General features: G+C 37.2%; 1 protein-coding gene across 1 annotated transcript; it reads right to left on the bottom strand.

Annotated features, from left to right (window-relative positions):
• Positions 1-467: 467 nt before the first annotated feature.
• LOC149244502 (secreted RxLR effector protein 161-like) lies at positions 468-905 on the bottom strand. The gene has a single exon (XM_089371560.1). The coding sequence runs from the start codon at positions 903-905 to the stop codon at positions 468-470; it is 438 nt and encodes a 145-aa protein (XP_089227686.1).
• Positions 906-15,471: the final 14,566 nt, after the last annotated feature.

Here is a 15,471-nt window from a genome sequence, read left to right as displayed (position 1 = left end):
TTTGGTAAAAAAAGGCGAGGCATCTCCTCGTGTTGCTTTGGTTGAAATCAGTGAGATCTTCCTAAACTTCTTTTTCTCCCCTTTGACACCAATGGCAAAGGGTGACTCCCCCTGACAATATGCCTACTACTATCTATCTGCCTCTATTGCCCCTGTCAGATTTGCTAGATAAAATCATTTTAATCTAAACTTGGGAGAATCCCAAGTTTTTGTCGAAGACACTCAAACATCTCACACTGTAGTGGTTTGGTGAAAGTGTTAACTATTTGCTCCTTTGTCCCAATATATTCCACCTTTATGTTCTTTTAGAAAACTTGTTCTCCAACAAAGTGATAGTTCATAGGGATATGTTATGTTTTTTAATGCATGACATGATTATTGGAGATGCTTATGGTTCTCGTGTTGTCGCAAAACATCAGAATAGGCTCAATAAATTTCACCTAAAGATTCTCCAACATTTGTTTCATCTAGAGGACCTGAGTACAATAAGTTGTTGTTGGTATGCATTCTGTTTCCGCTGTGGATAAGGAGACTAAAGATTGTTGCTTGCTTAACCATGATACAAGGCAACCACCTAGGTAGAACGCTTCTCCAGTGGCGCTTTTACAATCATCAACACTACTTGCCCAATCTGCATCTGTATAACCTGTGATGGTTAAATCATTTCCTTTTGGATACCATAAGCTAAAATCTATTGTTTGCTTGATATATCGAAATATTCTCTTCACTACAACAACATGGGATTCTTTTGGTGCTGCTTGGAAACGTGCTAACTGTCCAATTGATTGCATCACATCTGGCCTAGACGTTGTTACATTTAGGAGACTTCCAATCATGGATATATACATAATTTGATATGCATCCTTGGAGATGTCATCCATGCTCAACTTGTAACCAGTCACCATTGGGGTGTTAATCAGTTTGCAATCTTCCATCTAAAATATCTTTAGCATTTCTTTTGATACATTAATTGGTTTAATAGATGAATATGCCCTTGTATTCCTGAGATATCTGAATTCCCAAAAAGAAAGTCAACTCACCAAGCAATGACATTTCAAACTCATTCTGCATATTTGATGAAAACTTCTTGCTTAACCTGTCATCATCGCTACTAAAGATGATGTCATTGACATAAACTTCAATAATAGTCAAACTGTCTTGATCAAACTTCACATAAAGGTTGCTATCGACATTTCCTCTCTTGAACCCTTGCTTTTGCAAGTACCTGTCCAGATGAGCATAGTAAGCTCTAGGAGCCTGTTTGACACCATACAATGCCTTCTTCAACCTGCAAACATAATCCTTCTTGTCATTGAGCAGAAATACAACAGGTTGTTCTATATAGGCTTTTGATTTCAATTATCCATTCAAAAAGGCTGATTTTACATCCATCTGTTACACCTTGATCTTTCTTGAACATGCGTAGGCCAAGAACATTCTAATGGCTTCCATCCTGACAATGAGTGAAAACGTCTCTTTGAAATCTATTCATTCAACTTGTGCATATGATCCAGGTGGATATTGGTGGCCACCTGCCTATTCCACCTAGACACACTAGTTAATTTAATCTATTTTCTTGTCCATTCCAGAATTTACTATTTTTAGTAGTCTTTTCGGGTGCTCAACTTCCGGAGCAGTTTTGACCCCATAAACATCTTTTTTTGGGTTCACGACAGGCTTCTAGCCATAGGCAGGGGCTTGTGGCGAAACCTATAGTACTCAGAGAGATATTTCCAAGAAGGTATTGTACACGCCAAATGGAGATAATGTGACCAAGTTATGACCCTGGGAAGTTGGCTTCCCAACTAACCCCAACGGGGCCCACAAACTCTTGGTGTTACATCTCCTAGGGTTAGTTTTTTGGTTGTTTAGGGTGTTCTCATGTTTTCCAATAATATATAGGCCATTGAGCCTCATTGTAACACAGTTTAGAGGCATGTAGCCGCCACATCTATTCTCAGAGATAAGCTATCATCGCGCTAGTTATCTTATTTCCATTATGTTTGTAAGCATAGTTCAATATTTTTCTATTAATGAAATGAAGTGTTTTTCTGTTACATCTCTATGTTTATGGATTATATTTGTAAGTTGTTGCGTTCCTGTTTAAGTTTGGATCAACATACCTTTTGCAGACCAATCTTGCCTTGCTCCTGGTAACCTGTCCATCCTCATTTAGCTTGTTCCTGAAACCCACTTTGTGCTAATGACATTTTTTTCCTTTGGTGGTGGAACTAGTTCCCAGGTATCATTCTTTCAATATGATCCAATTCTTCATTCATAGTTTCTACCCAATGTTCATCGTGACTAGCCTCTTTAAATTTGCTAGGATCAAATGTGGCCAGGAGTGCAAGATGTGCTTGTTCTGGCATACAAAATTGTCGATTTCTTCTAGTTCCTATACCTTTATCAATGTTCCCAATGATCTGGTTTGAAGCATGTTTATTTTGATACCATTTCTTGGGAGTTTTAGAAGGTGTCTACTATTCATTTCTCGTCTCCTCTAGTTGGAAATTGTTTCCTCATTTGATTACACTTGCTTTGAGGCTTCCTCTTTGACTTTTTCTAGTTTATTCTCCTCCGTCTATGGTTTTCCTAAACATGAGCTTCCTTGTTCAATTTTTGGTCCACGAGCTTCGTAAAATGTTACATTAATGCTTTCAACTATCTGGTTGAGTCTTTGATTATAACATATGTATGCTTCACTTTTGCTTGAGTAGCTAACAAAGATGCCTTCATCTATTGAGAGCCAAATTTTCCTATTTTTAGGTAATCCCTTTTAATGTAGCATTTGCTTCCAAATACTCGAAAAATGTTGAAATTTGTTGATCTTTCCTTCCATATTTCATACAAAGTCTTATCACAGTTGCCTCTAAGCAAACCTCTGTTGAAAATGTACATTGTTGTATCAATTGCCTAAACCCAAAATTTGTTGTCTAATTTTGAATCATTCAGTATTGTTCTGGCCATCTCTTCTACTGTTCTATTTTTTCTTTCGACGACTCCATTTCGTTGTGGTGTCCTAGCTATTGAAAATTGTCTTTTTATTCCCTGTTCCTCATAGAAGTATTGAAATGCTTTGGATGTGAATTCTCCATGGTTATTCTATCTCAAACATTTGATATTCAAATCAGTTTCATTTTCAACAATTTTCTTGTATATTTTGAAACATTCAAATGCTTCAGTGTGTACTAGCTCTAATGAATTTGACGCGAAATGTTCCTTGATCTTGAATGCAACTCTTGTCTATTTTCCATGCCTACAATGTTTACATGTAGTGCTGGTTGCTTTTGAGATCTGCAACATTTCTCTCAAAACCTCTTTTTTTATTAATTCTAACAAGGTTGTCAAAGTTTATATGTCCCATTCGTTTATGCCAGAGCCAACTTTCATCTTCTTTTGCCAAGAAATAACCTTTGTCAATAGTCTCGTCCAAAGTATATATGTCATTGAGAGTCCTAGCTGCAGTTGCCACCAACTTGTCAGATTGATCTCTCCTTATTTCACATTGCTTTGAATCAAAGAGCAGGGTGTGGCCGGTTGGATGTTGTTGTCATTGATGTCAAACCATGGAGGTGTATGGGTTTGAATTTGACCAAAAACACCATTCATTGATGCCAAATGGTTAATGAAAACTTCTTAGTAATTGTCAGATTGCATCAACATGGTAGTTATACTATTGGATTGTTGAAAACCCAAGTCCTAGGGTTTGGATTCCATGGACTAAGGATGTACCCCAACATTGTAAAGGGTTTTTAAAGGGTTAAACCATTGAGTTTGTGTTGAATATCTAGGTCATTAGATTCTCCTCGAAGAGATGTTTCTGTTGATATGTGGTACACCTTGTGGTTCCTTCTAGTTGAGAGAAAATTGAGTTTAAAGTTTAAGGCCCAGTTTTGTGGGCTTAAACCTCAGGGGGTAGAGACATGAAACCTTATTCACCAATGATTGTCAATATATGAAAGGGATTCTCATCGTAATCTCACCACATATTATTTGAATAACTTCAAGATCCAAAGGTAGTAAACCAATCATTGACTTCACACTCTTCTAGGACCATATGTACTAAGCCAATCATTGACTTCAAATTTTAGCAGAGCTTAAGGCAAATCATGCTATAAAAATATAATATTAATAATAAAGGTAATTGAATAAATTTATATTATTAATAAGATCTAGTCTCCTCCAACATTAGGAAGCACTTACTAATTTATAATTTTACAAGCCTATTATGTACATCATAAAAGGTAGCACACATTTTCCTTGGGGCATAAGAAAACCTGTTCATAGAACTTATTAAATAAATTAACATATTAAGAAAATACTTAAGACTAAAGAGTTCTCCAATATCTACTTTTATGAAGCCTCTCCACTCACTAGAAAAGGAGATCTATCTAACACTAAATCACAACAAATATCTCACACCTTATCTCTAAAATTCGGTCTATTGAACAATCTGTGATTTTCGGCCTGTTGAGGGCATCAAAGGAAAAATAATTTCATTTAGGGCAATGAAGTCACTCTAAGTCTTCTCTCTTTCCATTCGCTCCAAGGTAAGTCCTTTGTGTCTTGTGTTAAATTGTTCTCTGTGAGGAAAGGCCTTGCGACTAGGGCATTCTTCCTACCTTGCGTTTAGGGTACACTTGTAGAAATATGTGAAGATTTGTTTTGGTTTTTTTGGATTGTTGCACAAAAGGGAAGGCTTGATGGCAGAAAGATTTCAGCCTCCATCATTAGGCCTGTTCAGGAAAATATTTTCTTTAGTTTTGACTTATGAAGGCCACGCTGGTTAGCAAAGGAGCACAATTGTGATTTGGAAACTCTTGTTAACTTGACTTTAACATATTTAAATATGATATGGACAATAGTTAATGTGTACTCATTTTTAACAAGAACGTAGATTTCTTATACAATAAGAAGATAATCTATAACACATTTGTTGCTTGCTTTGAATCACCTTCAACAATCACAACATCTGCAAATTTGACTGTGACATTGAGAGTGACAACTAGATAAAGACATTGATATGATGCTTAACGTCGAATTGAATTACTATAACTAAGCAGTGAGACTTGGAAAACATGATAGCAATGAACATAGATCTTTACCTTGGCACCAATTGTTGGTTTTGACTTATCTTGAAGATTGTACAACAGTGAAGTAAAGTAGCCTTTTAAGCATAGATATGCACATGCGACAACTGCTTGTGTGCATGTATAGAAGTGGCCATGACCTAACAACTAAGACTTGACAATGATTGTGTGACACTTAGCAACTCCTACATGACAATATGACTTTGCACTGACATCTAGAACTAACAAGTATTCTGAGTTTATTTATTATGTGATGCTTGTGTTGTCTTGAGAGGTAATAGACCTGATTGTTGAATTGTGCAACTATGAAACTCAGTTGTAAATATACCTTGACTTTGACAGTTGCTTGATACCTTAAAATAGTGATTGACTTAGTGAGCATTCTATAATGTTTGACTTTGATTGTGGTTAACCATGACATAGCTTCGACTTAACTACTTATGATACATTAATTAGAACAATAAGTTCACCTTAAGTCGACAAAGTGTCTTAACGTTGACTATGACTACTGATTGACACAATGATATACATTACAGTGAAAAAACACAATGATCTACTACATAGTGCACAACAATATTTATAGTGACATAGTGACACAAAAATTACCCTATCTAACCTCATAAAACAATGATATTAGTACCTGAAAAGTGGTTCGAAGATCTGGTAGTGTTCCTAGTTCATTTAGGATGTTGAGGCAAGACATTTTCGCTATAATAACTTTGTTTATAATACAATAGTATTGAGGAATTCAATATATAAATTTTTAGTAGACCTAATCTATAGAGTTGATTAGATGTAATTTGACAATATCTCTCTTGGTGACAATTACATGTGACGTGACATTGACATAATGTGAAAAACTTGACATATTAACATAGAAAACATATAAACCTGACCTAGGGACAATGTATCGATGACATGATTGACTGTGTAATCTATGATATTTAAAATTATGCCAACAGTATTGAACGTTGTCTAACATTGATTGTATAGACATTGGTATCAATTAGTCACTATTTTATAATGTTGAGACTTGACATTGATACTTGGTAGGAGTCTAAGTAATACAACCTTGACCTAACCTATAGATTTCAGTAATCTTATATTAACACATGAACTCGACATAGACTTATATACCTTTTAGTGACTTGACATATCTAGTGATTTGACACACACATAATGACCTTTTGTAGAACTTATTGACATGAAAAATGACAACAATATATGAGTAGTGGTCAGCAGCAGGGAAAAGACATATGTTGGTATCTCACTTGGGAAGAAATTGAGAGCATTGGTAGCAGGTTATAGGGATGACCTGAGGCACCTTGGTTTGTGCCATAATTTGATAGCAGTGCCAAATGGTTGCAACATCTTGTGTAACCTAAAGATAACAATGTTTGAATATTGATGACTATTAATTCGTGAAGTGACATTTAGTGGTAGCCAACAATTATGCAATGATTTGCAGTAATAGTAATGGAAGCTGTGCAATGATAGTGGTATGTAGTGTGTAGTGACAGTGATGTGAAGTTGTACAATGATAACTTGATGTGTAGCATCGTGCAATGACCAATTTGTGGGAACAATGATCAATGGCTACTAGGATTCGATATCTATTCTACATTTTCCTTACAACTATTCTACATTGATTCAAAGTACATGGGATCCAGTGTGAAAATTGTGAAACATGATCTACCGACTCTTCTGGGTGATTGGAGTCACCTTTAGGTTGTGGCCTGAGAACACTTCAAGGTGGTAGGGAGGTGCTAGGACAAGTTGTGGCTTGCACAGGGTGTTTTGGCGTCCGTTCAGTAGTGACTAATGAACTAACTTAGCAATGAAGCATCCTTTCCAACAACAACTGGTAAAAAGAGTGTTGAGACACTCATCAGGTTGTGGCTTGATCTTCTAGTTGCAACAAGATATTATGGTCTAGTAGCATCCTACAGATTGTAGCATGTGAATTAGGGGGTTGATGCCTCCCTCAGTTGTAGCTGAAATCTTGATGTAATCAATTTTAATTACTAAAGAAGCGTTTGGTGGAAATTGATCCTGAAGGGGTAATCCACCTAAAAATCTTTGTGTCCTCTGTTTTATCTTTCTGCATTGTTGTATGGTGTTGTCTAATGTTGATTATTGTTTATGATAATATGAAGAAGAACAATAATAATAAATGGAGATTAACTAATGCTTTGAAAAATATTAAAAAGTGCTAATTGATAATAAATATTGACTCACCCCTTTCTCAGTATTTCAAACATGGCTTCTCGGTTAGATGGACTTTCTTTTTCTTTCCTCATTTCGTATGTTGTAAGTATTCCATGCAATTGTCCATGCTGAGCTTTTCCAAATCATCTATTTCTTCTAGCACAAAGAATTTAACATCGAACCTTTCTAGAAGTGACCTTAGTACCTCTCAAACAACTACCTTTCTCCCCATTGGTTCTCCCAATGCTTTTATAACATTCATTATTTCATCAACACAAAGAAAGTAGGCTGTATTATTTTATTCTTTATTTATTTTCAGTTTCTCAAATTGACCTCGGTGAGTTTGGAGCTTGGCCACTTTTACCTTCTTCTCTCCTTCATTTATATTTTGAAGCTTGTCCCAAATTTATTTCGTTGATTTGCAGTGCATTATTTAACATATATAGAATCTAATACACCATTCATGGGGGCATTTTTAGCTTTACCATGGCTTTCGTAAAGCCTTTGGTTGTTAATATCCGAGGGATGAGTTGAAGTTTCCTTGTATTCGATCAATAAAACATTCCAAACATCAAATCCTCGTGCTTGAAGATATGCCTTCATATTTCAAGTCCAAAAAGCATAGTTGTTCCCATTGAGTACTGGAATTCCCAACTTATTCCACTCCATGATCTCCTTCCAGTTGTTAGAATGCTTGTGAAGGAACCTAGCTATGATAACAATTGTTGGAAATACTAAGAGGGTGTGAATCAATATTTCATAGCAACTAATAGCTTATTAATATTTTCAAATAATTAAATAATCTTCAACAATAATTTTAAAGCATAAATAAGCAATATACAGTGAACACAATAATTTTTATGTGGAAACCCCACTGGAGCAAAACCACCGAATTATTTTCTAATAATTTTTTGAGTACATCAAATGCTTCAAATCCAACTGAAAAGTGAAGCCCCAAATCCCTAGTTCTCTAGAAAAACATTCACTTTTCTGTTGAGAAATGGAAACAATAAATTCCAGTTTAAATTTGTCCTTGAATTTAAACTGTGAATTAAAATCGAATTCTATTCTCATAGCAAATTGTAACTAGTTAATTAAATTTAATTAACTTAATTAGCTTAGGAATTTTGAGTTGGAAGTATTTATGAAGTCATGTATATGTTCTCCCTAAGTTTTAAGTGTCCAGGATGACTTTACTTGTGAGTTATAATCAGATGACTCTGTTTATTGAGTTATGTTCAGTTAAATTAGTACCAAACTATTTGAGGAGCTAATAGAGAGTTAACAGTTAGTTGTTGCACTAGTGCATCCACAAGTGTCACTCTAGTTAACTAAAGATTCCCTCATCAGAAACTCATGCATGTCGATTATGAGAAAGACCCAGTTGAGACTAGAGTGTAGGGACAATGTACTATCAATTGTATGATTTACTGAGTTGTATAGATCATGCATGCAATCAAGAAGACAACCTAGATTGGATTGCACAATTTTTGAAGAAATAAATTATCATTAATATGGGCTATTCAACCATAGGAATTTTGCAAGGAATTAGGGGCTTGGAGGGCAGTAGAATTGGATAGGTGTTGGCTGAGAGCTTGCTTGTGAGTTGAAAGAGTTGAGCTTACTTGTGCGGAATTGTTTTAGTGAGAACAAGATTTGTACCTTCACTCATATTTCTGATATATGCAATACATATAATAGGGTTCTCAGCAGTGAATTTCCCCATATACATCTTGTGTTATGTGCCATTGATTTATCTTCTTCTTGTTCATAGTGTTTTCATCGATTTAATGGTGTTAATATAGGTTGTCATTGATGTCAATATGACAGTGTTTTTGATGGAAAATTCTTGTGACATGTGTGGTTTCCCATTGATGCCCATTGATCATAATACTGCTCATGGAGGATCCAAGGATTGAATACAAACATAACAGAAACAATGGAACCAAGGAGGAAAGATATCAGAAGCCATCAGAATAGAAAGAGAAAGAGTGAAGAGGAGAAGCCATCGTGAAGCCAAAAAGTGAGAGGAAGAGTTCATCGGAAGCCATCAAAGAAGCAGGTTACGGAGCAATAGAAGTAGGTTATCGCATATGCCCAAGGGTAAGTGCTATCAGAAGAACAAAGAGAAACAACGATATCAGAGGAGTAAAGAAGAAAACATTGGAGGAGCCATATTGGAAGTATCACATGTAATATATGCCCAAGAAGAACTGATAGGAAGAAAACAGTGGAGGAACATAAACAGAGTTATCAGAGCAATGTATATGAAGTCATAGGAGTGAAGAGAAGCCATAGGAGTGACAAGCCAAGAAAAAGCAGATCTATCGCATATGCCAAGAGTAAGAGCCATATCAGAGATATCGCATGAAATATCGGAGGAGCTAACATAACGAAGGAGTTAACAGTGTTATCAGAGGAATTATATTGGTGAATTTATATCTGTTACCACTTGAATTTCTCGATTGCGATTTGAGCTGTGGACCCGACTACTCCAATAGAACATGCCCTAATGTAATATCACATCCGCCTATCGGAACTCTCATATCGCAAGTTATAAAGGGCTATCACCCCGAACCACCGGTTGCGATAAACCCCCAAATCACCAATTGCGATAGTATTGTGGACCCGTTGCACCATTATAGCATGGCTTAATTAAAATCGCATCTGCAGTGATCGCAAAGTTCAAAGGAATGCCAAATTGCCGATTGTGATAGAGTTGTGGACCCGACGGACTTATCAAAATAGTTTATTAAATATCGCATCCACCATGGGGTGATATGTGAATATCAATGTTATTGAATGTTGCGATTGTGGGATTCTCATGAAGTTGCGATCGTGGGATTAAGCCATGACATGACGTGTGGGGACCTCCATTAATGTAGATTTTCATAAACTTGCAATTGGAGGAGTCTTATAAAATTACGATTGTGATAAAGTGGTGGACCCAACGGATTAATCAAAACAATTTAATATAATATCGCATCCAGTAGGGGCAATCGGCCATCGGCTATGTTATGGGCACGACTTGTAAAAGACCTCCGAAAGTTGCGATTGCGATTGAGGTGGCGACGTGGCATGTGGGATCTCCCTGTGGATATAGCCTCTCTTATATGGGTTCCGTGAATAATAGTCTATGGATAAAAGAGACTCCGATATATATTTTTAATATACAAGTCGACTTCCCTCCAATAGACGCGTCCTTTGGTCATGGTGAAACTCATATAAAAACGAGCTAAAACGCTTCAGTTCTAAGAATTGATCTTGGGCATCAACAAAAAGAAGAAGTCAAAAGGTCGAGAAGCCGAAAGTCAAGCGAACAAAAGAAGAAGTCGAAAGGTCGAGAAGCCGTAGGTCCAGCAGGACAGAAGGAAGCCGAAGGTCCAGTAGGATAGAAGGAAGCCGAAGGTCCAGCAGGACAGAAGGAAGCCGAAGGTCCAACAGGACAGGAGGAAGCCGAAGGACGAAGCAATTCTGTTGATTGGGTTAATCTTTGAAAGGCTCAGACCTGTGATAAATTAATCTATGGAAGAAGTACATAATGCAATTTGAAGAACAATTTTGTGAAAGTAAATAAAGTTTCATCTGTCATCATTTGAAGGGAGCAGTAGATAGCACCAACATTGAAGTGTTTGTGAGTTTGTTTCTTGGAAGTAAGATATCATGACAGTAAGAGGTAACTTTGTAGAATTTGTGTGGGAAATATGAAGAGTTGTGAAGACTCATTCATATGAAGACAGGTTGTCATTAATGATGTAGCATGGAGACTACAGTAAAGCTGTAGATCGATATAACTCAGTGAAGAAGATTTTTGGAGCAGAGAATTACTACCAAACATATCTTGACAAGATAGGGTTGGAGCCCTTGGGGTTGGTGCCTCAGAATTGGAAGGATTGGTGTCCTTGGAGTTGGTGCTCCTAAACACATGGTTGGTGCCTTGAGAAGATAGGGTTGGTGCCCTAGAGGTTGGGGCCTCACAAAAGACCAAGTTGGTGCTTGGCAACAGGGTGGAGCCTTACATATATTGTACTTGATTTATTGTAAAGATTATATTAATAAAATCATTTATTCCTATTGTTCATTTTGTGTTCTAAATATAAATGATTTAATTGGTAAAAAAATAGTTGAAAATGAATACTGATTCACCCCCCTCTCAGTATTTCCAACAATTGGCTTCTGCTAATTGAAAGTAGAAGTAGATTAATGTCTTGTGCTTTAGTACATTGCATGAGATTGTGAATCTACATGATTTTATACATGGTATCGGAGCTAAGAACCATATACTAGAGGAGATTTCAAAGTTTTGAGTTTTGAGTTACAGGGGAAATTCGAATTTGCAATACATACTTTAGGATGATAGAAAATGTTCTGCGGTTTGCGGCTTGAGTATGCCTTGGAAGGAAACTCAAATTTTATAACCTAGAGGGACATAATGGAGGCTGTACTAGAGGATAATGTCTTGAAGGAATTCATTGATTAAGAAATTCCTAAGATAGAAGCACCGAATGCACAAAATTTGGCTGAATGGAAGAAGTGTGTGGTGAAGGTGAGGCAGATAATCCTCGAGGGAGTTTGAGACCACATTATCTCGAGTCTCCATGCAAGGAAACTTCATATGCTATGTGGAAGGCATTGAAATAATTGTATAAGAACAAGGGTGACCAAAGGAAATTGGAACTGAAGGAAAAACTTCGAAAAATTAAAATGGAGAAAGGCGAGACGATTCCAAAATACTTGACCAAGTTCACTCAGTGTCATGATGAACTTGGAGGTGTTAGAATTATGGTTGTCGAGGATGATATCGTGAATCTTTCTATTCTAGGACTCCCAAAGAGTTGGAATAGTTATCATGACTCTATCAATGGTCAGGAGAAGCTGTCGGATTGGGAACGACCATGGTCGGATTTGATGCAGGAGGAGATCAAGAGGAACACTAGGGATAGCTATTCATCAAAGATTGATGATGAAGAGAACTGTGCCTTAGCGATTAAGGCGAAGAAGGGGAAGGGGAAAGATTCCCATTCTAAATTAGATTCTTATCATGGAGGTAAGAAGAAAGACATGGCGAAAGTTAAGTGCTTTCATTGTCATGAGTTGGGCCATTTTGCTACAAATTGTCCACTCAAGAAGTCCTTAGGAGGAGTGGCGGGTGAGGCTTTGGCCTCTCAACTCGAATTGGAATTTTCCCTCATTGCATGCATGGTGTCATCAATCATGGGAAGTGTATGGTACTTAGACAATGGAGCTTCATTCCACATGTTTTGAAAAGAGAAAATATTTATGTTAAGCTCTCAAAATGTGAATTTGGAAAAATATCTTTGACTTATTTGGGTCATATTATAGGGGGTGGTGAATTGAAGATAGATCCCTCTAAGGTTGCAGTCATTGTAAACTAGCCTAAACCCAAATATGCTACCGAAGTTAGAAGCTTCCTAGGGGAAGCACAATATTGGACGAAGTTTATTTCTAACTTTTCCTTGATTGTAGCTCCTTTACATTCTTTAACAGGATTGAACAAGGTGTTTTAGTGGGGAGGAAAATAGCAAAAAGCCTTCGACACCTTGAAAGAAAATATTAGTACAACACCAGTACTAGCAGTGCCTGATCTTCAAAGACCATTTGAGATTGAAACGGATGCCAATGACTATGCCATGGGAGCAATGTTGATGCAGCACGGTAAACCCATATGTTATCATTTTGAGACATTTGATTCTACGGTAGTTAATTATCCCACATATGATAAAGAATTGTATGCATTAGTACAAAGTGTGAAAAAAGTGGAAACATTATTTAATGGGCAAAGAGACAGTTATACATATTGATCATCAACCACTTCAATATTTACACTCAAAAACTAAGTTGTAGCAATCAAGACACTATAGGTGGATGGGTTTTCTGCAATAGTTTCATCTTGTCATCAGATATAAAAAGGACATACAGAATAAAGTTGCAGATATGTTGTCTAGACCAATCATAAGTGCATCTACTATACTTAAGCATAACTCAATATTGCATGAAAGCTACATAGAATAGTATGCTCAAGATATAGATTTCAAAGATGTATATGCAACTTTAAGTCATGGCAAACAAGTAGAAGAATTGGATTATCATGTTAAGGACCAACTCTTGTATCATTTTGGAAAGTTATGCATTCCTCAAACTGAAAGAGTAAAGATAATTCGAGAAGCACACACTTCTCTAATATCAGGTCACTTTGGTGTATGTAAAACAGTTGCACAGCTGCAAAGATTTTGTTATTGACCAAAAATGAATGAAACAGTTTCTAGATATGTAAGAGGGTGTACCATGTGTGCTACCAGCAAGCCCAGCAATAGAAAACTAAGCTTGTACACTCCACTACCAGTTCCTTCTCATTCTTGGGAAAGTGTTTCCATGGAATTTGTTGGGGGACTGCCTAAATCTAGAAAAGGTCATGACTATTTATATGTTGTTGTGAATAGGTTCAGCAAAATGTGTATTTTGATACCTTGTAACAAACAGATTACAGCTGAAAAAACTGCAAAGTTGTTCTTTCAACATGTATGGGTTCATTTTGAATTACCCACTTCCATTGTATATGATCGAGACTCCCAATTTGTTGGGAAATTTTGGTCGAGTCTGTGGGAATTGATGAACACCAGATTGAAGAAGAGCACATCTTTTCATCCACAAATAGATGGCCAAACAAAAGTGGTCAACAGGACAATGATCCAGTTGCTCAGAGGCTATTGCAGCAAGCATCCCAAGCTTTGGGATGAACATTTGTGTTATGTGCAGCATGCTTACAACCGAGCTAAACATTCCTCTACACATATATCTCCTTTTGAGACCTGTTTTAGTTTCACACCAAGGTCTCCCTTGGATTTTGTCTTTGGTAAAGACATAGCGGTTGATGGACACAGTGATGTGGACAAGGCAACCAAGTTCATTGAAAAAATCCAAGAAATTCACCAAGCAGTACAAGAACAACTGGAAAAGAGCCAAGCCAAGTACAAGGCAAGGCATGATAAGCATCAGATTGAGCATAGTTTCCAAGTTGGTGATCAAGTCTGGCTGTATATCAGTAAAGACAGAATGCAAGGTGAAGGTAAGAAGTTGAAGCCAATAAGGTATGGACCTTTCAAGATACTTGAGAGAATGGGCGAGAATGCTTTTCACCTTGATTTGCCAGCTTACATGCACATCTATTCAATAGTTAATGCAGAAAGCTTGAGACTATTTGAACCATCATTAATTAAAGATCCCGAAGAGCAAAGTCAATTGCCTTCTATTGACGATCTGTTGCCTGAATATCTCAATGAATTGCAGGAAGATACGGTTCTAGACAGGACGGTGAGAACTACGTGTAGAGGGGATGTTGAGTACCTCAGGATTGGACTGAAAGGTTCAAACCCAAGCAGTGCAAAATGGATAGAAATTGGGCAAGCAAGGAATCTATATCCTCACTTGATTGATGCTTAAACAAAACCAACTTTTGGTGGTCCAAAATCTTTTTCAGTGGGAAGGTCGTGATCCGAATTGGATCCTAGAACACTCTCTAAGTTTTCATGAACTCTTTTAAAATCATGCCAAAGTTTCAAAGTCTTATAATGATCAAGCTTAATGGAGGTATCCTCGTAACAGTTGCAATTTTTGATCAGCGCAGAGCAACGAGGACCGTCAGTCAAGCGCGCAGACCGTCAGCCCATGGTAACGCGCACTGCCACAAATTGGCAAAACTAGAGGTCATTTCAAGAAATGGGGGTAGTTTCTGATATGCGATTATCGCAGGGCAAACCCCTCAAAGAAGGAAAAGCCTCGAGCGCCCGAACCTGAAATAATCATAAAATGCAACAGATATCACACCGATTCCATCAGAATCAGGGTCCCACAAAAATCGGCAAAATATCGGAAGGGCTTTGAGTGATAAGTGGTTTCAACCGAGTCCCACCCTATGCCACACAGTGGTTGACACGCATTCGACAGAAGAGAGAGAAAACTGCTCACATCAAATGGGTAAACATCATGTTACTTACCCGCCTGATATGGACGATAACTGTAGGATTTGGAGGTCCCAGATCAACAGAAGAGATGCGTTCCGATGGATGATCAGATTTGACGAGGGTAACAAGCAGAGTTGTATAGGATTTGAAGTCTGACATGGACGATGCGTTGGCAGAAGGTCGTGTTTCAC

This window comes from Pinus tabuliformis, chromosome 8 (assembly GCF_031772625.1).
Source record: "Pinus tabuliformis cultivar Carrire ecotype Pingquan chromosome 8, CPIR1, whole genome shotgun sequence".
NCBI classification, from domain to species: Eukaryota; Viridiplantae; Streptophyta; class Pinopsida; order Pinales; family Pinaceae; genus Pinus; species Pinus tabuliformis.
Note: the sequence above shows the minus strand (reverse complement) of the source record. Positions and strands in the feature narration are given on the sequence as shown.

Coding starts and splice junctions, on each gene's coding strand:
- LOC149244502 (XM_089371560.1), bottom strand. CDS start 905: ATGGTGACTGGTTACAAGTTGAGCATGGATGACATCTCCAAGGATGCA.